Here is an 18,102-nt window from a genome sequence, read left to right on the forward strand (position 1 = left end):
GAGTGTATAGACAGATGTTCGATTAAAGGACAATTACAAAGCAAACACCTTTATAATCACTCTCAGGTTAAGACAGTGAACATTGTTTTTTAAAGTTATAGGCAGGTGTTTGGCTCAATTTGAAAAAGTCTAATAGTTACAAGTGTCCAAAAATATAATGGATTACCTCATAAGGTAAAAAAAGTCTGAATTCTTCATGCAGATTGAACAATCAACTATCAGTGATATTGTATAGGGTTACTGATCATCACATCTAGATATACTGAAACCCACGATTTTCATGTCAAGGTCAGAGAATTGATGTTTTTAAAAAACTCCCCTGGCAATTTGCTTATGAGCTTGGTTTGGGAACCACTGATACAGTAGTCTTACTTTAGTTCAGAGAAACAGAGAACTGAAGTCCCTTCCAGTATTGGTCTCTGGCTTTCTGCATGTAATAGTAGAACTATAAAAGAGAAGTACTACAATTACTAGGTATTACTCAAAGGATACAAAAATGCTGATTTGAAGGAATACATGAACCTCAATGTTTATGGCAGCACTATCGACAATGGCCAAAATATGGAAAGAGCCCAAATGTCCATCAACTAATGAATGGATAAAGAAGAAACAGTTCATATATATAATGGAATGTTACTCAGCCATAAATAAGAATGAAATCTTGTCATTTGCAATGATGTGGATGGAGCTAGAGAGCGTTATACTAAGTGAAATCAGTTAGAGAAAAACAAATACCATATGATTCCAATCATATGTGGAACTTAAGAAACAAAACAGATGAACATAGGGGGGAAAAAAGAGAGAGGCAAACCATAAAGCAGACTCTTAACCAAAGAGAACAAAATGAGGGTTCCTGAAGGGGAGGTGGGTGTGAGGAAGGGCTAAATGGGTGATGAGGATTTAGGAGGGCAATTGTGATGGGTGTTGTACGGAAGTGATGAATCATTAAATACTACACATGAAACTAATATTACACTGTATGATAACTAACTGGAATTTCAATAAAAACTTGGGAGAAAAAAAGAGAGAAGCACTACATTAAAATTTTAAGAATGAGTCACTAATAAGAAAAATGATAAGCAAGAAGAGGTAATATGGTGATTAAATATTTCATAGCACTTCAAGGATTAGTGGGAAAAGGCATTCAATTTAATCTAATTACTTGGTATTTAAAATTTTTTTAATGTTTATTTATTTTTGAGACAGAGAGAGACAGAACATGAATGCGGGAGGGTCAGAGAGAGGCAGACACAGAATCTGAAGCAGGCTCTAGGCTCTGAGCTGTGAGCACAGAGCCCAACATGGGGCTCGAACTCAGGGACTGTGAGATCATAACCTGAGCCGAAGTCGGATGCTTAACCGACTGAGCTACCCAGGCGTCCCAACTAATTATTTGGTATTTAAAAGTCTTTATACTTTAGAATTATCTTTTCCATTCATTATCTAAGTTCAACGGATTTAATGAAAAGCCACAGTAAAAAATTACTGAAATAGGTAGGTAGGCATTGATCCATCTATTTATTCTTCAACAAATATTTGTTGAAGACCTGCACTAAGCTAGGCAGTGTTGTAGGCAGTGCTAACACAGATGAAAACTCTGCTCCCATGAAGCTAAGATTTTAGTATCCCCTAAATATGATTGCGCTCTGTGAGAAGTATGCCTAAATCACAGATTCTTCTTATTTTGTACAGACCAAACCTAAATTCTACATTTATTTCATTAGAGCAGCATAAGAATCCTAAACTGGGAGAATCCTCATCTCAAAATGTAACTAATCAGATCTGCTCTATCAATCTCTCAAGTATACTATCAATACCTCATGATATGCACATACACACATGTACGCAGATATATATATAACATACATATGATGTATGGATATACCACATTGCACATTAATATATAAATACATATTTGTATGTGTTACATGTAAAATTTGTTTTTGACCAGTATTCCGTAAACATATGGAATAACAGTGTTATTTATTAAAAGAATGATAACAATAAAGTGGTGAAGACTTTGAAAGTATAATTGGACAATGAAGTAGTTACATATTGAATTTAAAGTGAGTCTATAAATATCTCCCTTATAATATTCACTTGTTATATTGACAGACCTTGATGAATATATATCCTTAAACATAAGAGAATTTTCTTGTGTCTCCTATATAATATGTGTAATTAATTCTTTTAACGAAGAGGGTGTATTCTAACAATTAGTAGAAATAGTAAAGTTTAATGGTGTGTTAGAATATTAGCCATGGGAGTCACAGACTACACTAAATAACAATGTAAGGCCAACTCTAAGTCTAGAAAATTAGAAATAAGCAAGCCTTCAGTTCAGAGCAAGATGGAATGCTTCACAAAGAATGACATTGGGAAAGAGAGTTCCACTAAGCATGTGCTAACGTGTGGCACACACACATACATGTACATACATATGTTTATACATGTAGACATGACATCAATGGAGCTCCACAGCTGTATGTACTAGCCTTTGATGTCAGCAACTAACAGTCCAAGCAGATAGAAAAGGAAAGAAAGGTAGAAATGGGCCATATATCAACTCCATCTTGATAGTAAGACTGAAATGCTTTGTTTGAAGTGATTTCCTGAACAAGAGACAGGGTGCATTAAATTTTAAAATGTACATGAAAAGCCAGCAAAAATTATAAATGCTCATGACATTTGTTGAATTCTTTAAGCTATTTTTATGCATCCCCTCTATTAGTGTCATTACTTAAGAGATAAGTCTTAGATTCCTTGGACAACACTTTTCCTCTTTGTCAGATTTGTGTGTCCCTAGTTGATTTTACAATTCTTTTCCTAGTCCCACCTGTCTGCATCTTTAGGGACAAAATCAATCCCTATTAGTAAGTTTTCTCAGTTCCAAGGATCTCTTCTGGGAAATTCCAAATTTTGCACCTTAATTCTATGCTTAAGCTCAGCAAGAATAAAAATATTTATTTCACTGAGAGAATACAAGCCAAAGTTAGGAATGAAAAATGAATGCATGCCATTGAATTTAAAGCATATTTCCCAGAATAAAATTTGAAAGTATTACATTAAAATAATCCATCATAAGGTTTAGGAAACGCTGGCTTAAACACCACTTTATTACAGAACTTCTCAGAAGCTGATACAGACTATGAATCTTGAAGAGAAGGACAGTATGTATACAGGTTTACCAACTTTGTTGACCTTAAAACCATTTATTTTTTAAGCATTAGCTCATGGGGTTAATTTTCTGGAAATATACTTGGAAAGCAATGATTGAAAAGATTCAATTTTATGTTTCTAGGTATTCACACTTCATAATCTTGCCTTGCTAACTGATTTTAAGTACAGACCCTTTCAGATTTACATGGCAGGAAGATTTAAAAAAATAACTATTAGGAGAACCTAGGAGTCCCAAGCGCAAAATAAAATGAATGTTTTAATTACTGTAGTTTTTAGATTTTAAAAGCCTTATGTTTGGTTGGCGTTAGAGCTAAGAACAACTGTTTTTTTTTTAATGTTTATTTATTTATTTTGAGAGAGAGAAAGTGCATGTGAGTGGGGAGATTGGCAGAGAGAAAGGAAGAAAATCCCAAGCAGGCTCCATGCTGTTAGTGCGGAGCCCAACACAGGGCTCGATCTCACACACCATGAGATCATGACCTGAGCGGAAATCAAGAGTCAAATGCTTAACAAATTGAGCCACCCAGGCACATCGAGAGCAACTGCTTAACAAAGTTTCTCAAATATGTTCTTAGGCTATTAATTCAGAAAGACTTTTTAAATGGTTAGAGGCTTATAAGAAATAATGGATTTTTTTTCTGTAGACGTTTTCCTGTCTGTACAATGCTGAAAGTCACCTGTCTCTTCTTGCTTCAATTTATTTGTTTGAAAGGCCTTCCATGGTGAAGTAGGAGGAACATTAAACTTTGATGTCAAAAGATATAATTTCTGTCACTACTGTGACATTTAAATTATTTTAATATTGGGCAGTTTAGATAACCTTTTGTAACTTCCATTTTCCATATTTCAAAGTTGGTAGGGAGCTTTAAATGAAATAATTAAGTGGGTTATTAAAATGATGTACTAAGAGGGGAAGTATTATCAAATCACATATTAAAGTTATTTTTCATACCTTTACTTATTATAATCATTTATTTACTTCTCGATCTCCCCTCTAGACTTTAAGCTCTTTGAGGAAAAGAACTAGGTCTTGTCAACCAGTATTTCCCCCATTTTAGCAGAGGATCTGGCATACGAAGATGCTCCATTATACTTGAATAATGGCAGTTTAAGGAATAAAACCACTTAAACTCCATTACCATTAAAGGTCAACCATAGCAAACTATGAAACAAACCTTACAAACATTTTCAGGAATCTCTACCATATTACTTTGTGAAATTATCTTGTCATGAAATCTTTTTGGTATTTTGGAAATTATTTTCTCTTGTACAAAATAGTAGATGGATATACCTTATCCTGAATTATCTGTCAAAGTGTTTTAGGAAAGTTTCTATGAAATATGAAGTTGAAAAAAGCCAAAAAGAGTGAGAATTTTTACATTTATTTTTCCTCTCCTTTCTTTTTCTTTCTTTCGTAATCTCTACCATTTATCAAATGCTTATCATGTGCCAGGAATGCGAGGAATTTGGTTAAAAGCTGTAAGGATACACTGTCATTGAACTTTCATGACAGCCCTGTGAGAAAGTTACTATTATTATCTCCAATATAATAGTGAAAAGTGTGGTTTTTATTTGCCTGCATTTATTTATTTATTTTTTTTAATGCTTTTATTTATTTTTGAGACAGAGAGAGACAGAGCATGAGCAGGGGAGGGGCAGAGAGAGGGGGAGACAAGAATCCGAAGCAGGGTCCAGGCTCTGACCTGGCAGCACAGAGCCCGACGTGGGGCCCGAACTCACGGACTGCGAGATCATGACCCGAGCGGAAGTCTGACACTTAACCGACTGAGCCACCCAGGCGCCCCAGTATTTGCCTGCATTTATATTGTTAGGAATTGACAGAACCAGGATTCAATCCAGTTCTGTCTGAATCCAGAGCTAAGTTTTAACATTATGCTATATATTATCTTTCATGTATATTTTCTGAGGATTTGTGTGTAATTTATTATAATACTAAAAATAAACTTTGGATGATGATAAATGATGATTATGCTTACTATGAGTCACTGTATCATGGCATCACGTTCTTATTCACAAACTCTGCAAAGCAAGCCAGCTACATCCCCCGTGTGTCAAACTGACAACTATATCTCTGCATAGGGCAGGTGCACCGTGCAAAGCAGTAATTCATACTCCATGATAAACAGAAATAGTAAAGTAAGTTGGTGAATTCACATATTTTTTTTGAAAATATGCAGTACTCTCCAGATAACTTCAATATTAAGTCTTATATATCTTTTCAAAATTGTCCTGTCTATTTAAAATATCCTGGGGCGCCTGGGTGGCGCAGTCGGTTAAGCGTCCGACTTCAGCCAGGTCACGATTTCGCGGTCCGTGAGTTCGAGCCCCGCGTCGGGATCTGGGCTGATGGCTCAGAGCCTGGAGCCTGTTTCCGATTCTGTGTCTCCCTCTCTCTCTGCCCCTCCCCCGTTCATGCTCTGTCTCTCTCTGTCCCAAAAATAAATAAACGTTGAAAAAAAAAATATCTTGATAGGAAGACTCAGACGACTAATTTACAAGTTTCCTTCTAATGATAATCGCTATTTGATACGTAAAAATCCTATATGAAGTCTGACAAGGGTGGGAGAAAAACATATAAGAAAACATAACAAAAGGGTTCCCTAAGGTAGTATTTAAAGATCAGACAAACTAACATCCATCTAATGTACCCAAAAGAATAGTTTGAAATGAATTCTAAAATCCTCTTGAAAGCTGCAAAGATGAGAGAAATAACTATTCATCATATTCAAATCATCAAACCAACCCACCACCAACTATATCTGTCCGAAATGGAATATAATATCTCATAAAACAAATTCCTAGGAACTAAATTCCACTGAATTGAGGTTTATTTCCACTGGGGAACAAATGACCTCCTGGACTATTTAAAAACTTTTGTCAAAGAAGACTAAGATGAGCATGTTGAGTATTGCACTAGGTCAGAAGCACCATGTTGGAAGCCCTTCATACCACTAAATTTTCACTGCTTTATTACAATCTTACTTCTTCATATATTCCTACACTAACTTGTATTGTGTGTCTACTTTGTGTGGGTTATTGTAGATACTGGGAGGTAAGACAATAAAAAGATAAAAATGATGGATAACCTACCTCAAAAGGCTAACTAACCAATGGCCAATTATAGTAGATTAAATGGATACAAAATTAACTACATTCAGAAGAGGAAAATGAATACCACAAGAGAAACTGTTCTTGTAAAAAAAAAAATAGTAGATAAATTGTGAAGGAAGAGAAGAGACGGTGTTTCTTAGATGAATTTATATTTGAGTTGGGTATTGAAGGATGGGTAGGTACTCTACTCATAAACAGAAAAGAAGAAGCCATAACTCAGGCACAAGAATCAACATGAGCGTATATACACAGAAGTATAAATGCAAGAGCCTGTAAGGAGAAAGATCTGTAAGTGTGAAAGGTTGAGGTCAAAATAAGGCTAAAGTATAAAGACTGAAAAGCTGTAATCATCAAGACAGTGTGGTATTGGCACAACAACAGACCCATAGACCAATGGAATAGAAGAGAGACCCCAGAATCAGACCCACAAATGTATGGCCAACTAATCTTTGACAAGGCAGGAAAGAGTATCCAATGGAAAAAAGACAGTCTCTTTAACAAATGGCTCTGGGAGAACTGGACAGCAACATGAAGAAGAATGAAACTAGACCACTTTCTTACATCATTCACAAAAATAAACTCAAATGGATGAAGGACCTGAATGTGAGACAGGAAACCATCAAAACCCTAGAGGAGAAAGCAGGAAAAAACCTCTCTGACCTCAGCCGCAGCAATTTCTTACTTGACACATCTCCAAAGGCAAGGGAATTAAAAGCAAAAATGAACTATTGGTACCTCATGAAGATAAAAAGCTTCTGCACTGCAAAGGAGACAATCAACAAAACTAAAAGGCAACCAACGGAATGGGAAAAGATATTTGCAAATGACATATCAGACAAAGGGCTAGTATCCAAAATCTATAAAGAACTCACCAAACTCCACACCCGAAAAACAAATAATCCATTGAAAAAATGGGCAGAAGACATGAATAGACACTTTTCCAAAGAAGACATCCAGATGGCCAACAGACACATGAAAAGATGCTCAACATCGCTCCTCATCAGGGAAATACAAATCAAAACCACACTCAGATACCACCTCACGCTGGTCAGAGTGGCTAAAATGAACAAATCAGGAGACTATAGATGCTGGCAAGGATGTGGAGAAACGGGAACCCTCTTGCACTGTTGGTGGGAATGCAAACTGGTGCAGCTGCTCTGGAAAACAGCATGGAGGTTCCTCAAAAAATTAAAAATAGATCTTCCCTGTGACCCAGCAATAGCACTGCTAGGAATTTACCCAAGAAATATGAGTGTTGATGCATAGGGGCACTTGTACCCCAATGTTTATAGCAGCACTTTCAACAATAGCCAAATTATGGAAAGAGCCTAAATGTCTACCACCTGATGAATGGATAAAGAAGACGTGGTTTATATATACAATGGAATACTACTTGGCAATGAGAAAGAATGAAATATGGCCATTTGTAGCAATGCGGATGGAACTGGAGGGTATTATGCTAAGTGAAATGAGTCAGGCAGAGAAGGACAGATACCATGTTTTCACTCATATGTGGATCCTGAGAAACTGAACAGAAAACCATGGGGGAGGGGAAGGGAAAAAAAAAGTTAGAGAGGGGGAGGGAGGCAAACCATAAGAGACCCTTAAATACTGAGAACAAACTGAGGGTTGATGGGGGGTTGGAGGGAGGGGAAAGTGGGTGATGGGCATTGAGGAGGGCACCTGTTGGGATGAGCACTGGGTGTTGTATGGAAACCAATCTGACAACAAGTTATATTTAATATAAAAAAATCAAACTTTTACATGTTAAATTTGTTCATCCTGAGGGATACCTAGAGTTCTATTTGGAGTCACTAGCTTTGAATATCGCATTTAATGCAGAATAACAGCTGTAGGGGCACCTGGGTGTCTGAGTCAGTTAAGCGTCTGACTCTTGATTTCGGCTTGGGTCATGATCTCACAGTCAGTCATGAGATCGAGCCCTGGATTGGACTATGTGTTGAGTGTGGAGCCTGCTTGGGATTCTCTCTCCCTCTCTCTCTCTGCCTCTTCCCCACTCACGCTTTCTCTCTCTCAAAATAAATAAATAAACTTAAAAAGAAAAGAATAACAGCTGTAGATTAATTGTCCTTACGGGCTTGTAAAAACAAATATTAAATATGATGGGAACTAATGTGGCAGTTTCTTCTGCTCTTATTTTGTATGGAGAGAGTCATTCCCATTTAATTATTTCTCTACTTTCACACTAAATTTATTTTACTCTCTAACATGCAGCACATGGGGAAAATGTTTGAAATAAATGTTTAAAAAGAGCATAAAAATTACTTGTATCCATTATAGCAGACAAGTCTATAGAAACATTATTTACCTATAATCAATGGTGGAAACGCCAGAAAACAAAAGTTCCATATATAAATGAAGGCTAATAGACATTTTAAATGTATATAACCTTAAATTGCTATTCTAACCAATGTGAAATTTGTAAAAATGAATCTGTGTGGGTCTCTCTGAATAAAATTTTCTGGTGACAACAGGATAAAATAAACCAGTTACCACAGAAATACAAACTAACAAAATTTCTAATAATGATTACATTACAAAGTCAATTAAATTTTATAAGTCTCTTAAAATTTATGTAGGATGTGGGAGTAAAGGTTAATTAACGCTGAGCTCCGGTATCATATCAAAGAACAGAGATGCGGTACTGAAGGATAAATACTATGTGTTAGCTGAAAGGAATACCCTGAAAATGTGGTGGCCCCAACAGCAGAGCAAAAGCCCGGTGGCTCCACGACAAAGCTATACTCTTATTACTCATTCTAAACCCTTTTACTCTCGTCACCAAAACAATCTATACCTTGTCTTAACTAAAACCTGGTACTGCCTTGGACATACTGCTTCCCCTGAAGTCCTCTCTAATGACAATTACGTATCCTTTTCCTTTTTTTTTTTATTATTTTTTTTTAATTTTTTTTTCAACGTTTTTTTATTTATTTTTGGGACAGAGAGAGACAGAGCATGAACGGGGGAGGGGCAGAGAGAGAGGGAGACACAGAATCGGAAACAGGCTCCAGGCTCTGAGCCATCAGCCCAGAGCCTGACGCGGGGCTCGAACTCACGGACCGCGAGATCGTGACCTGGCTGAAGTCGGACGCTTAACCGACTGCGCCACCCAGGTGCCCCACGTATCCTTTTTCATAGGCTGTAATGTTTCTTTTTTTTTTTTTTATTTTTTTCAATGTTTATTTATTTTTGAGACAGAGAGAGACAGAGCATGAACGGGGGAGGGTCAGAGACAGAGGGAGACACAGAATCTGAAACAGGCTCCAGGCTCTGAGCCATCAGCCCAGAGCCTGACGCGGGGCTCGAACTCCCGGACCCTGAGATCGTGACCTGGCTGAAGTCGGACGCTTAACCGACTGAGCCACCCAGGCGCCCCATAGGTTGTAATATTCTAACTACTGGTTACTTTTTTGGGAACGTTTCTCTTCTACTTTGACTTAAAAGCTTAACTTATCTTTTTGCAGCTTATGACTTCTGGCTATGCCAACATACACTTCTCCTTTTCTGCCCCTTTCTTTATATCATCTAGTGACCTCATGGCTATTGACTCATTCACTCAAGTCTTTAGGAGCTAGCTAGGTCTTCTTTTCAATTCTCAATTTTACCATAATTCTATCAGACTTACATATTCATTAAGAAGGTCTAGCCAACTGCTTCATAATTCCAAAACTTATATATCTCTATTTACCTCCACCTTTTACTGTTTTCATCACTCTGTTCTACTTGCTCCAATGGCTATGTCTTAGAATTTGCTAACTAATGAAATAGCTTCACCACACAATCTTGAGTTTCAGTGTCATACTCTAAACCTCTCACCCATCTGGTTCCCTAAATTTGCTTTTGTACTAAATGGTATAGTTTTCCAACTTTTTAATTTCTCTACACTCTCCTAGTCTATCAGTTCCTGTCTTGACTTTTCTTCCTTCTTGTCTAGCATTGACATTTACATAAATAACCTTAATTTCTTTCCATTGCTGTTTTTCCAACAGCCCTGTCCATCAAAATTCCCATTCTCCACAAATGCTACAATCTGACTTCTGTACCTACAATTGGATCAGCTCAGTTCTGCTAGAAAAGAACACGCTACTCTCCTTGCTGGTGTCTCTTGGACTTGTCCCTCAGTTGGATCTATGGAACTATTCATCAACCCTTTAATTTGTCCTCCGTCTGCTACTTTTCCTATTTTCTTCAGCAATTCTTCCAAATCTTCAAGTCCAATCTCCAATTCAGCCTCCACACTTTTATATTCTGCCTCTTATGTGTTTGAGAAAATTATGACCATCAGGTAGTGATGACCACTTCCCACTCCCAATCTAAACACTTACCTATTTTCCTATCTGTCTTTTTTCTGGTTTGAGCCAATCCATCTATGCTTCTGACCCAAACCCCTCCTGCATCTTCAGGGTCCCACTCTAGTATCTGTGCATTTTCAGTACTTTATCTTCAAACGCTCCTTCCCTTCAGACCATATATGTGATCAAATCTCAAATCTCTCACTGTCAGGGATCTACTATGGAGACTGTGAAGTCATAAACACACCCAAGATTTACCACAAATGGAAAATAATACGACGGACAATCAGTTAACTCAAGAGAATAGTTCATTTACTGATTAACAGAGTCTTTGATATATATAGAGTTCACAGTTTCAGGCCAACACTTATATTTACATGCAAAGGAGAAATTTGGGGCTATAAAAAAAAGAGAACAGAAAATCATTACCTTTTCCTGAGAATAACGTCTGTGTTTTATTCATCTTAAGAACCCTGGTGATGTGGGGGCGCTTGGATGGCTCAGTCGGTTGAGTGTCTGACTTTGGCTCAGGCCATGATCTCACTGCAGGAGAGTTTGAGCCCCCCGTTGGGCTCTGTGCTGACAGCTCATAGCCTGGAGCCTGCTTCAGATTCTGTCTCCCTCTCTCTCTGCCCCTCCTCTACTGTGTTCCCTTTCTCTCTCTCTCTCTCAAAAATAAATAAACTTAAAAAAATAAAAGAACCGTGATGATGTGAAAAATGTATGCAAGAATTTTTTTGAAACAGAGATAAACATTTTAGGGAAAGGTAGCTCTGAAGGAGAAATGGAATAGAAGAAAATATGATGGACAAACTAAACTCTAAACAAAGTATCATCTGCATTTATCACTACTACACTCATTTATTGAAGAAGCCACATACAGATTCATTTTTTTTTTGCAGATAATTTTGAGCATTTTTAAATGTTTGTGGGGTTTTTTTGTATTTTTTGAGTTTTTCTTTTTCTTTTTTTTTTAAGTAGGTTTCACATCCAGCGTGGAGCTCAACATGGGGCTTGTGCTCACGACTCTGAGCTCAAGAATCAGATGCTCGACCCACTGAGCCACTCAGGCGTCCTATTTTTTTTTTAGCATTTTTAAAGATATAATTCCAAAATTCATCTTTTTAAAGTATATAATTCACAAATGAACTACTTCAGAGAAATTGACTACTCATTTTTTATGCTATTATCATAATGAGCTCAAAAAGATAAAAATTTCCTATTAAACTAATCTTCGTAAGAGATAACAGATTAATTTATGGAAGCAGAAATAGGATTAGGACGAAATTGACATATTTCAGAAATGAGTTAGCATCAGAATCAATAAGATTTGATGACTGGAGGCCAGGAATTGTGTTCAATGGAGAAAGACTAGTAAAGAGTGATGTGCAGGTTGCTACTTGGGCAAATGTGAGAACATGGGTACCGAGAACTGGGAAAGAGAGTACAAATGGAAAAGCAGGTCATTCACTTTGGTTGCTTGTTTGGTGAGGGGTGTGATGAATTTAATTTCACATGTTGAGCTTGGTATGTCTCCTGGACAGACAAGGAGATGGACAGAAGAGGACTGGATGGATCTGGCAGTTGAGTAAGAAAGAGATCTTGGCTGGAGGTACAGATTTGGAAGTCATTAACATATAGATGCTACTTGAAGCCATGGAATTGAAGTGCACTGACAAGACAGACTGTGTAGAGTAAAAAAGGGGGGGGGGACCCCCAGGATGACATCCTGGAAAATATCAACATAAAAGCATACAGAAAGCTCACAGAAAACACCAAGGTGACCAAAGAGATGAATGCAGAGTTAAAGGAGTGTACAATTACAGAAACTCAGAGAAAAAAGCATTTCAAGAAGAAGAGAATGGGAATGGGGTCAAATTCTAAAAGTCTACACAATAAAATATGAAAACGGTTAAGATTTAGTACCATATATAACTTGAGGCAGTTTCAACAAAAAGTTTCAGAACTCAAAATTATAGTAAAATAGAAGTAGAAAAGCAAAGCATCAACAAGGAGGCAAAAGTGAGGTTGTCAATTATTATGTATAATATAATGTAGTTCAAGAAACTGAATGGAATTAGATTTGGCTATGAACTTGAACTTCCTGATAGACTAGGTAAAGAGAACATACAATGGGCTGCACTGTTTTGTTTTCTGTAAAGCAGATATATCAATTGTTTAGGAGAAATATTCATAGAATTTTAAAAGAAAGTTTTCCATGGACTATTTTTAAAATGGATGAGTGGCCCTGGAGAAAATATCCTCAAAAATGAATTTATAGCTAATGCACAGTAATTCTACCTGGCAGTATCATTTAAGAACTCCCTACGAGCCACTTCTATTTAACATTGTAGTGATGGTCTTAGCCAGGTCAAATAATCAAGAAAAAGAAATAAAAGACATTTAGATTGGAAAGTAAGAAGTAAAACTATCTTTATTCCCAGATGACATGATCTCTTATATAGAATATCCTAAGGAATTACCAAAAATATTTTAGAGCTAATAACTGAAATGCAGCAAGGCTGTAGGATATAAGATCAATATACAAAAATAAATTGAATTTCTATATATTAGCAATGAACAGTACTAGAAGGAAATTAATAAACAATTCCATTTACAGTAGCACCAAAAAATGCTTAGAATAAATTTAACAAAAAAGTGCAAGATGTGTACACTGAAAACTATAAAACATCATTGAAAGAAAGTTAAGAAAACATAAATAAATGGAACATCTCATGCTGATAGATTGGAAGATAATATTTTAAAATGGCAACAGACCCCAAATTAATCCAATTAAACAAATCCTAGTCAATATCTCAGCTGCTTCTTCCCCCCGCCCCCCAACCAACTGACAAGCTGATCTTAAAATTCATTAGGAAATAAAAGCAACCAAAAAGAAAGGATAGATAGCATCATAACCACCTGGGGTATTTGTTTTAAAAATGCAAATTCCTGGGCCCCACCCCAACGTACAGAATGAAAATTCTAAGAGTGGTATTTACATATTTTAAAGTTTCCTTTTCATGCACAATCAATAAACAGAGAAGTTACTGGAGCTTTTAAGATTTCAGTAGTATTAACTAGAAGATAGATAGCTTTAATGAGAAAGAAACAAAACAAAACACAGGACATCAGTAATACATAAGCAGAATGGCACAGTCCATCAGTACGCCATATGGGATGAGTTGGCACTCAAACATACTTCTAGAAAAATGAAAAAGTCAGCTTGATCAATGGAGTACTAAATACTGATCACCTAAATGTTGGAAACATCTGCCAAATGATGGAAACTTATGTTGAGCTGTTTGTTCTACTAGTGGTTGGTCAGTCACAGAACCAATGATCTCTTGAGCTCAAGATAATAAAGGCAAATCATCAATCTAACAGAAGATGCTTACTTTCCTGGTGGCTGTGCACTATGTTCACGTAAAACTATGGCAAGGCGTGTCAATCATCCATTCCTCTAACTGACAAGCAAAAAAGCCCAGACCAAGTAGGTAGGTTAATGTGACAGAGTCAGGATGAGGATTCAAGTATTTTATCCTGCTTGTCATTCTAAAAGTTATAAGAACTTTTAGCTAGACAATTTAGATGGCTAAAGTCACTTAAAATCAGCTCTTCATGAATATTTGAATAGATGCCAAACTTTTTCCTTTAAAAAATGACCCTACCCCAAAAACATTCTCTTTAAAAAGAGAAATTATAATTCTCCAGCCTTTACAGACATGCCTGAGAAAACTAAAAATTTATAGGGAACAACTTTCTTGATTTTTTTCTTTTGGCTTGTATCCTTAGAACAAAACCTGGAGGAATAGATGAGTCTCATTTGATTGTAAAGTTACCAATATTGTTGGTTTTGACAATACCATACTTTTCAGTATTTGTTTTTTCTATCTTCCATTACAGATTTACTAAAGATATCCGCCTTTCTGTGCCAAATTCCTTCTTCAAATATGCTTGTGAATTTGTTTAGGTATACTAATGGCATTTTTTTTTTTTTTGGATATGAGCTATCCTTAAATGTCCACTCACACAAGGCTAAGAAAATGATTCACTCTCAGGCTTAGATATTTAGAAATGCTTAATTTCATTTCTATCCCCAGTTTTTAGTACAATGCTTGAGATGTGTTCTGAATAAGTTTTGGTTGAATAAATGATTTCCCCTTACCTCTGAAAACTTCTTTTTTTTTCTGAGCCAGCGTGCCATATATATATGGTATATAATCAGCAAATGTATAGAGATATAAAATTTAGAACATACTCACATGGATATAGAGTGAGAAAAAATATTTTCAATGGTTAACATAATTTTGTATTTTCTAGAGTTTACCAAAAAATCATTAATGATATAGGGGCTTAATCAGGCTTACATACATATATGAGTATAAATATCTAAATATGAATATATTTATTAACCAACTTTGAAAAATTTTATATTTAAATATTTAATGAACCTTTTTGAATTTACCTTTTGCTATTCATTTCCTACTTGTATATTCAGAAAAGACATCCTCTAATGTGACTACTAGACCACAAACAACATAATTCTGTATCATGCAATGATACCTAATTACTGTAATGAAAAGAGCAACTATAATGGATTTGCTTCATTGCAGTCACTGTGTTAATATTAAGTTCTAACAATGTTATAAATACTTAAAGTCTGAAGTCATATGTTTTTCCTGTATAAAACTTGCATTACTGTTTAAAAGGCATAAAATGTCAGTGGTGTATTATGGAATAAGATTATTTCCAATAATGTTGTGTGAGCTCGTACGTTGTTTTTAAACAACCTAGGATTGTGTTCGTCAACTTCCAAAACAAAATGTTACTGGGAGTACTCAGACATATTTCCTCTCAATAAACATTGTTCATTTTATTCTAAGAAATGGAAGCAAATTCAAGATCTTACGTTGTAATAATTAGTGACACCAAATGTTTCCTACAAGTAATTGCAGTTGACATTTTGTGGCACCTTATAGAATATATGTTCCCTAGAGACAGTAGCCTGGCTCCCTTTATAGTTTCAGAAGTCTTACATAGTCACTTAAGCTGAGTATGGTGCCTTGACGACTCAGATTGCTAGGAATATACCATCTTTCCCTTTCTCCTGCAAAATAATGTACTCTTTCCCTAAAGAAAGTGATGGAGAAAGTAATATTAAAAATTGAGAATTTAAAGTTAAAATCTCCAAACCCCTGCCCACCAAGCCAGGCATGTTAGACTTTTGGGCTTGTGTGTTCTCCTCTACACAGTATGTAGAAAGAGAAACACAGTAGAGAGCTACATTTTGCTCTGTTTTTGGAGGAAAGGAAACTCTGTCTATATTTTCCAAGGAAACCTTGGGAAACTTTTCTCTGTGAACTAATGATGAAATTATCCTATGCCAAACAAGTCTTTTTTTTTTTTTTTTAATGTTTATTTATTTTTGAGACAGAGAGAGACAGAGCATGAGCAGGGAAGGGGCAGAGAGAGAGAGGGAGACACAGAATGTGAAGCAGGCTCCAGGCTCTGAGCTGTCAGCAAAGAGCCCGACGCGGGGCTCGAACTCACAAACTGTGAGATCATGACCTGAGCAGAAGTCGGACGCTTAACCGACTGAGCCACCCAGGTGCCCCCAAACAAGTCTTTCTTAACAAACCAGTGTAATTATCAAAAATTAGATAAGTAATGAAGTAGATTTGGAATTACTAGTTTTGACTCAAATCACAACATGCCAAACTTAGGATCCCTCTTAGGTTTAATATCTGTTATACAGGAAATTTCATAGATTACAGATATAATTAAATATACCAATCTGAGACAAAAAGTGTAGTGTCATAGACTAAACCACTGAATTGTATACTGATGGGGTAAAAAATTGCCCCAATTATCTTTCTTATTAATCATGAGTATGTACAAAATGAGATTGCGTTTAAATATAATAATGCAAAGTTTGACTTATAAGAGGGTGTGTTTATCAAGCCAACCATGTACTAACAAATAAAATTCTGGATTGACAGCTAGAAACCCAAACTCCTCAAAATGGACATGATTTGCAATTCTTGGTCTCTGAGAAATGTAATTGCAGAAACCTCATCTCCTCAGGCAGAAAAAGGAGGTTTACTGTGTATTTGTGCTGACTTTCAGTACAGCACTGTGAAGATAGCTTCAGACTCACTTGGTGCCTGTGTTATGAAAATGAAAACATAGTTGTTTTTATACCTTGCTGCTATGTTTCCTCCTTTCTTTCCTGTCCAAAGTTCCTTCTCTGGCAGTTTCTCTAGCTGCCTGAATTTTTAGAGGGACTTAACCCAACATGTTTGCTTTCTAATAAACCCTGGGGCATCTATCCTTTCTTTTCAGAGTATCCAAGAGCACTGCCCCTGATTCGCAAATCTTCCTCAGTGTTCAAAACTAGGCTAGAACCCACCAGAAAACTAAGAAGAAGCAAGGGAGCCAGAGACCAAACAAAGCTTACGTTCTAGTAGCAAATTTGCCAATCGTTTTAAAAGTTTGTTTCCAGTGTATAATATTTTTTATGAAGTAGGCTAAATTTTTTCAGGCCCTTCAGAATCTCATTTAAAAATTTTGACTCTACAAATGGAGAAGCTATGCAGCAATTAACGCTAAAGGAACTAAGGGAAATTTACATTTGATTCAGCCGGTCATAAAGAAAATTGAATAAATCGGACCCTCAGAGTTAGTGGATATAAATTAAAGGCTGTTTCATTAGTCGATCTATTTGATAATAATTTGCAATATATGAATTAGTTGTATTAGAAGCTAAATAGATAAAACACAAGAAAATAAACCAAATGTAAATGGCAAAATAGTCTTTAGAACTAGGACAAAGGGCTACATTACTAATGGGAAGTGTCTACAAAAATCAGCAAATTTTACCTGTCATCATCCTGTGAAAATCGTCTCTGCAAATCCTCTTTATTCCACTGTTCTTTTTCTTTCCCTTGCTCAGGTATATCTTGTGCTTTTTCCTCGTCTCCTGATTCTCTGTTTTTCTCCTTATTACTTGTTTTTGTGACCTCTGTCCCTTTCTCATTCTCATTAAGTCTTTCTTGCTTTACCTCTTCCTCCTCATGAACTATCTCTTCGTGTTTATCCCCTTCTTGCCCTCCCTCTTCTACTCCCTTTGGCCTTTTGAAAGCAACACAAATCGAAGGCATGCAAATAAACACAAACAAGAAAGAAAAAGTCAAGAAAAAAAATGCATATGAAATTAAACAGAAATGTAATGAAAACTACTAAAAACATAAATAAAAATTACATCTTTTAAACATTGAATACTTTTCTTTCCCGTGTATTCCAGAAGCAAGCACTGTGTAAGCAACACTTAGTCATAATTGTTTTTATAGCATATTTTCCTGTCACAAAGTTGCATGGAAAAAGGTGGTGGTCTCCATTACAGATTTTTTTTTCTGATGTAATGGGAGTAAAGAAATAAATTAGCTTAGGTGCCCATCAGATCTATAGGTCA

General features: G+C 36.1%; 1 protein-coding gene across 49 annotated transcripts in view; it reads right to left on the reverse strand.

Annotated features, from left to right (window-relative positions):
* RIMS2 (regulating synaptic membrane exocytosis 2) overlaps nucleotides 1-18,102 on the reverse strand; it is a 612,588-nt gene that overhangs the window by 114,731 nt on the left and 479,755 nt on the right. For 16 of the 49 annotated variants that reach the window (XM_045453947.1, XM_045453935.1, XM_045453941.1 and 13 more), the window contains one exon: nucleotides 17,511-17,762. The exons of the other annotated variants lie outside the window; for them this stretch is intronic. In XM_045453947.1, coding sequence (XP_045309903.1) covers nucleotides 17,511-17,762 — 252 coding nt within the window. The remainder of the gene's footprint in view (nucleotides 1-17,510; nucleotides 17,763-18,102) is intronic. 49 annotated transcript variants of the gene reach the window in all.

This window comes from Leopardus geoffroyi, chromosome C3 (assembly GCF_018350155.1).
Source record: "Leopardus geoffroyi isolate Oge1 chromosome C3, O.geoffroyi_Oge1_pat1.0, whole genome shotgun sequence".
In the NCBI taxonomy this organism is placed as follows: Eukaryota; Metazoa; Chordata; class Mammalia; order Carnivora; family Felidae; genus Leopardus; species Leopardus geoffroyi.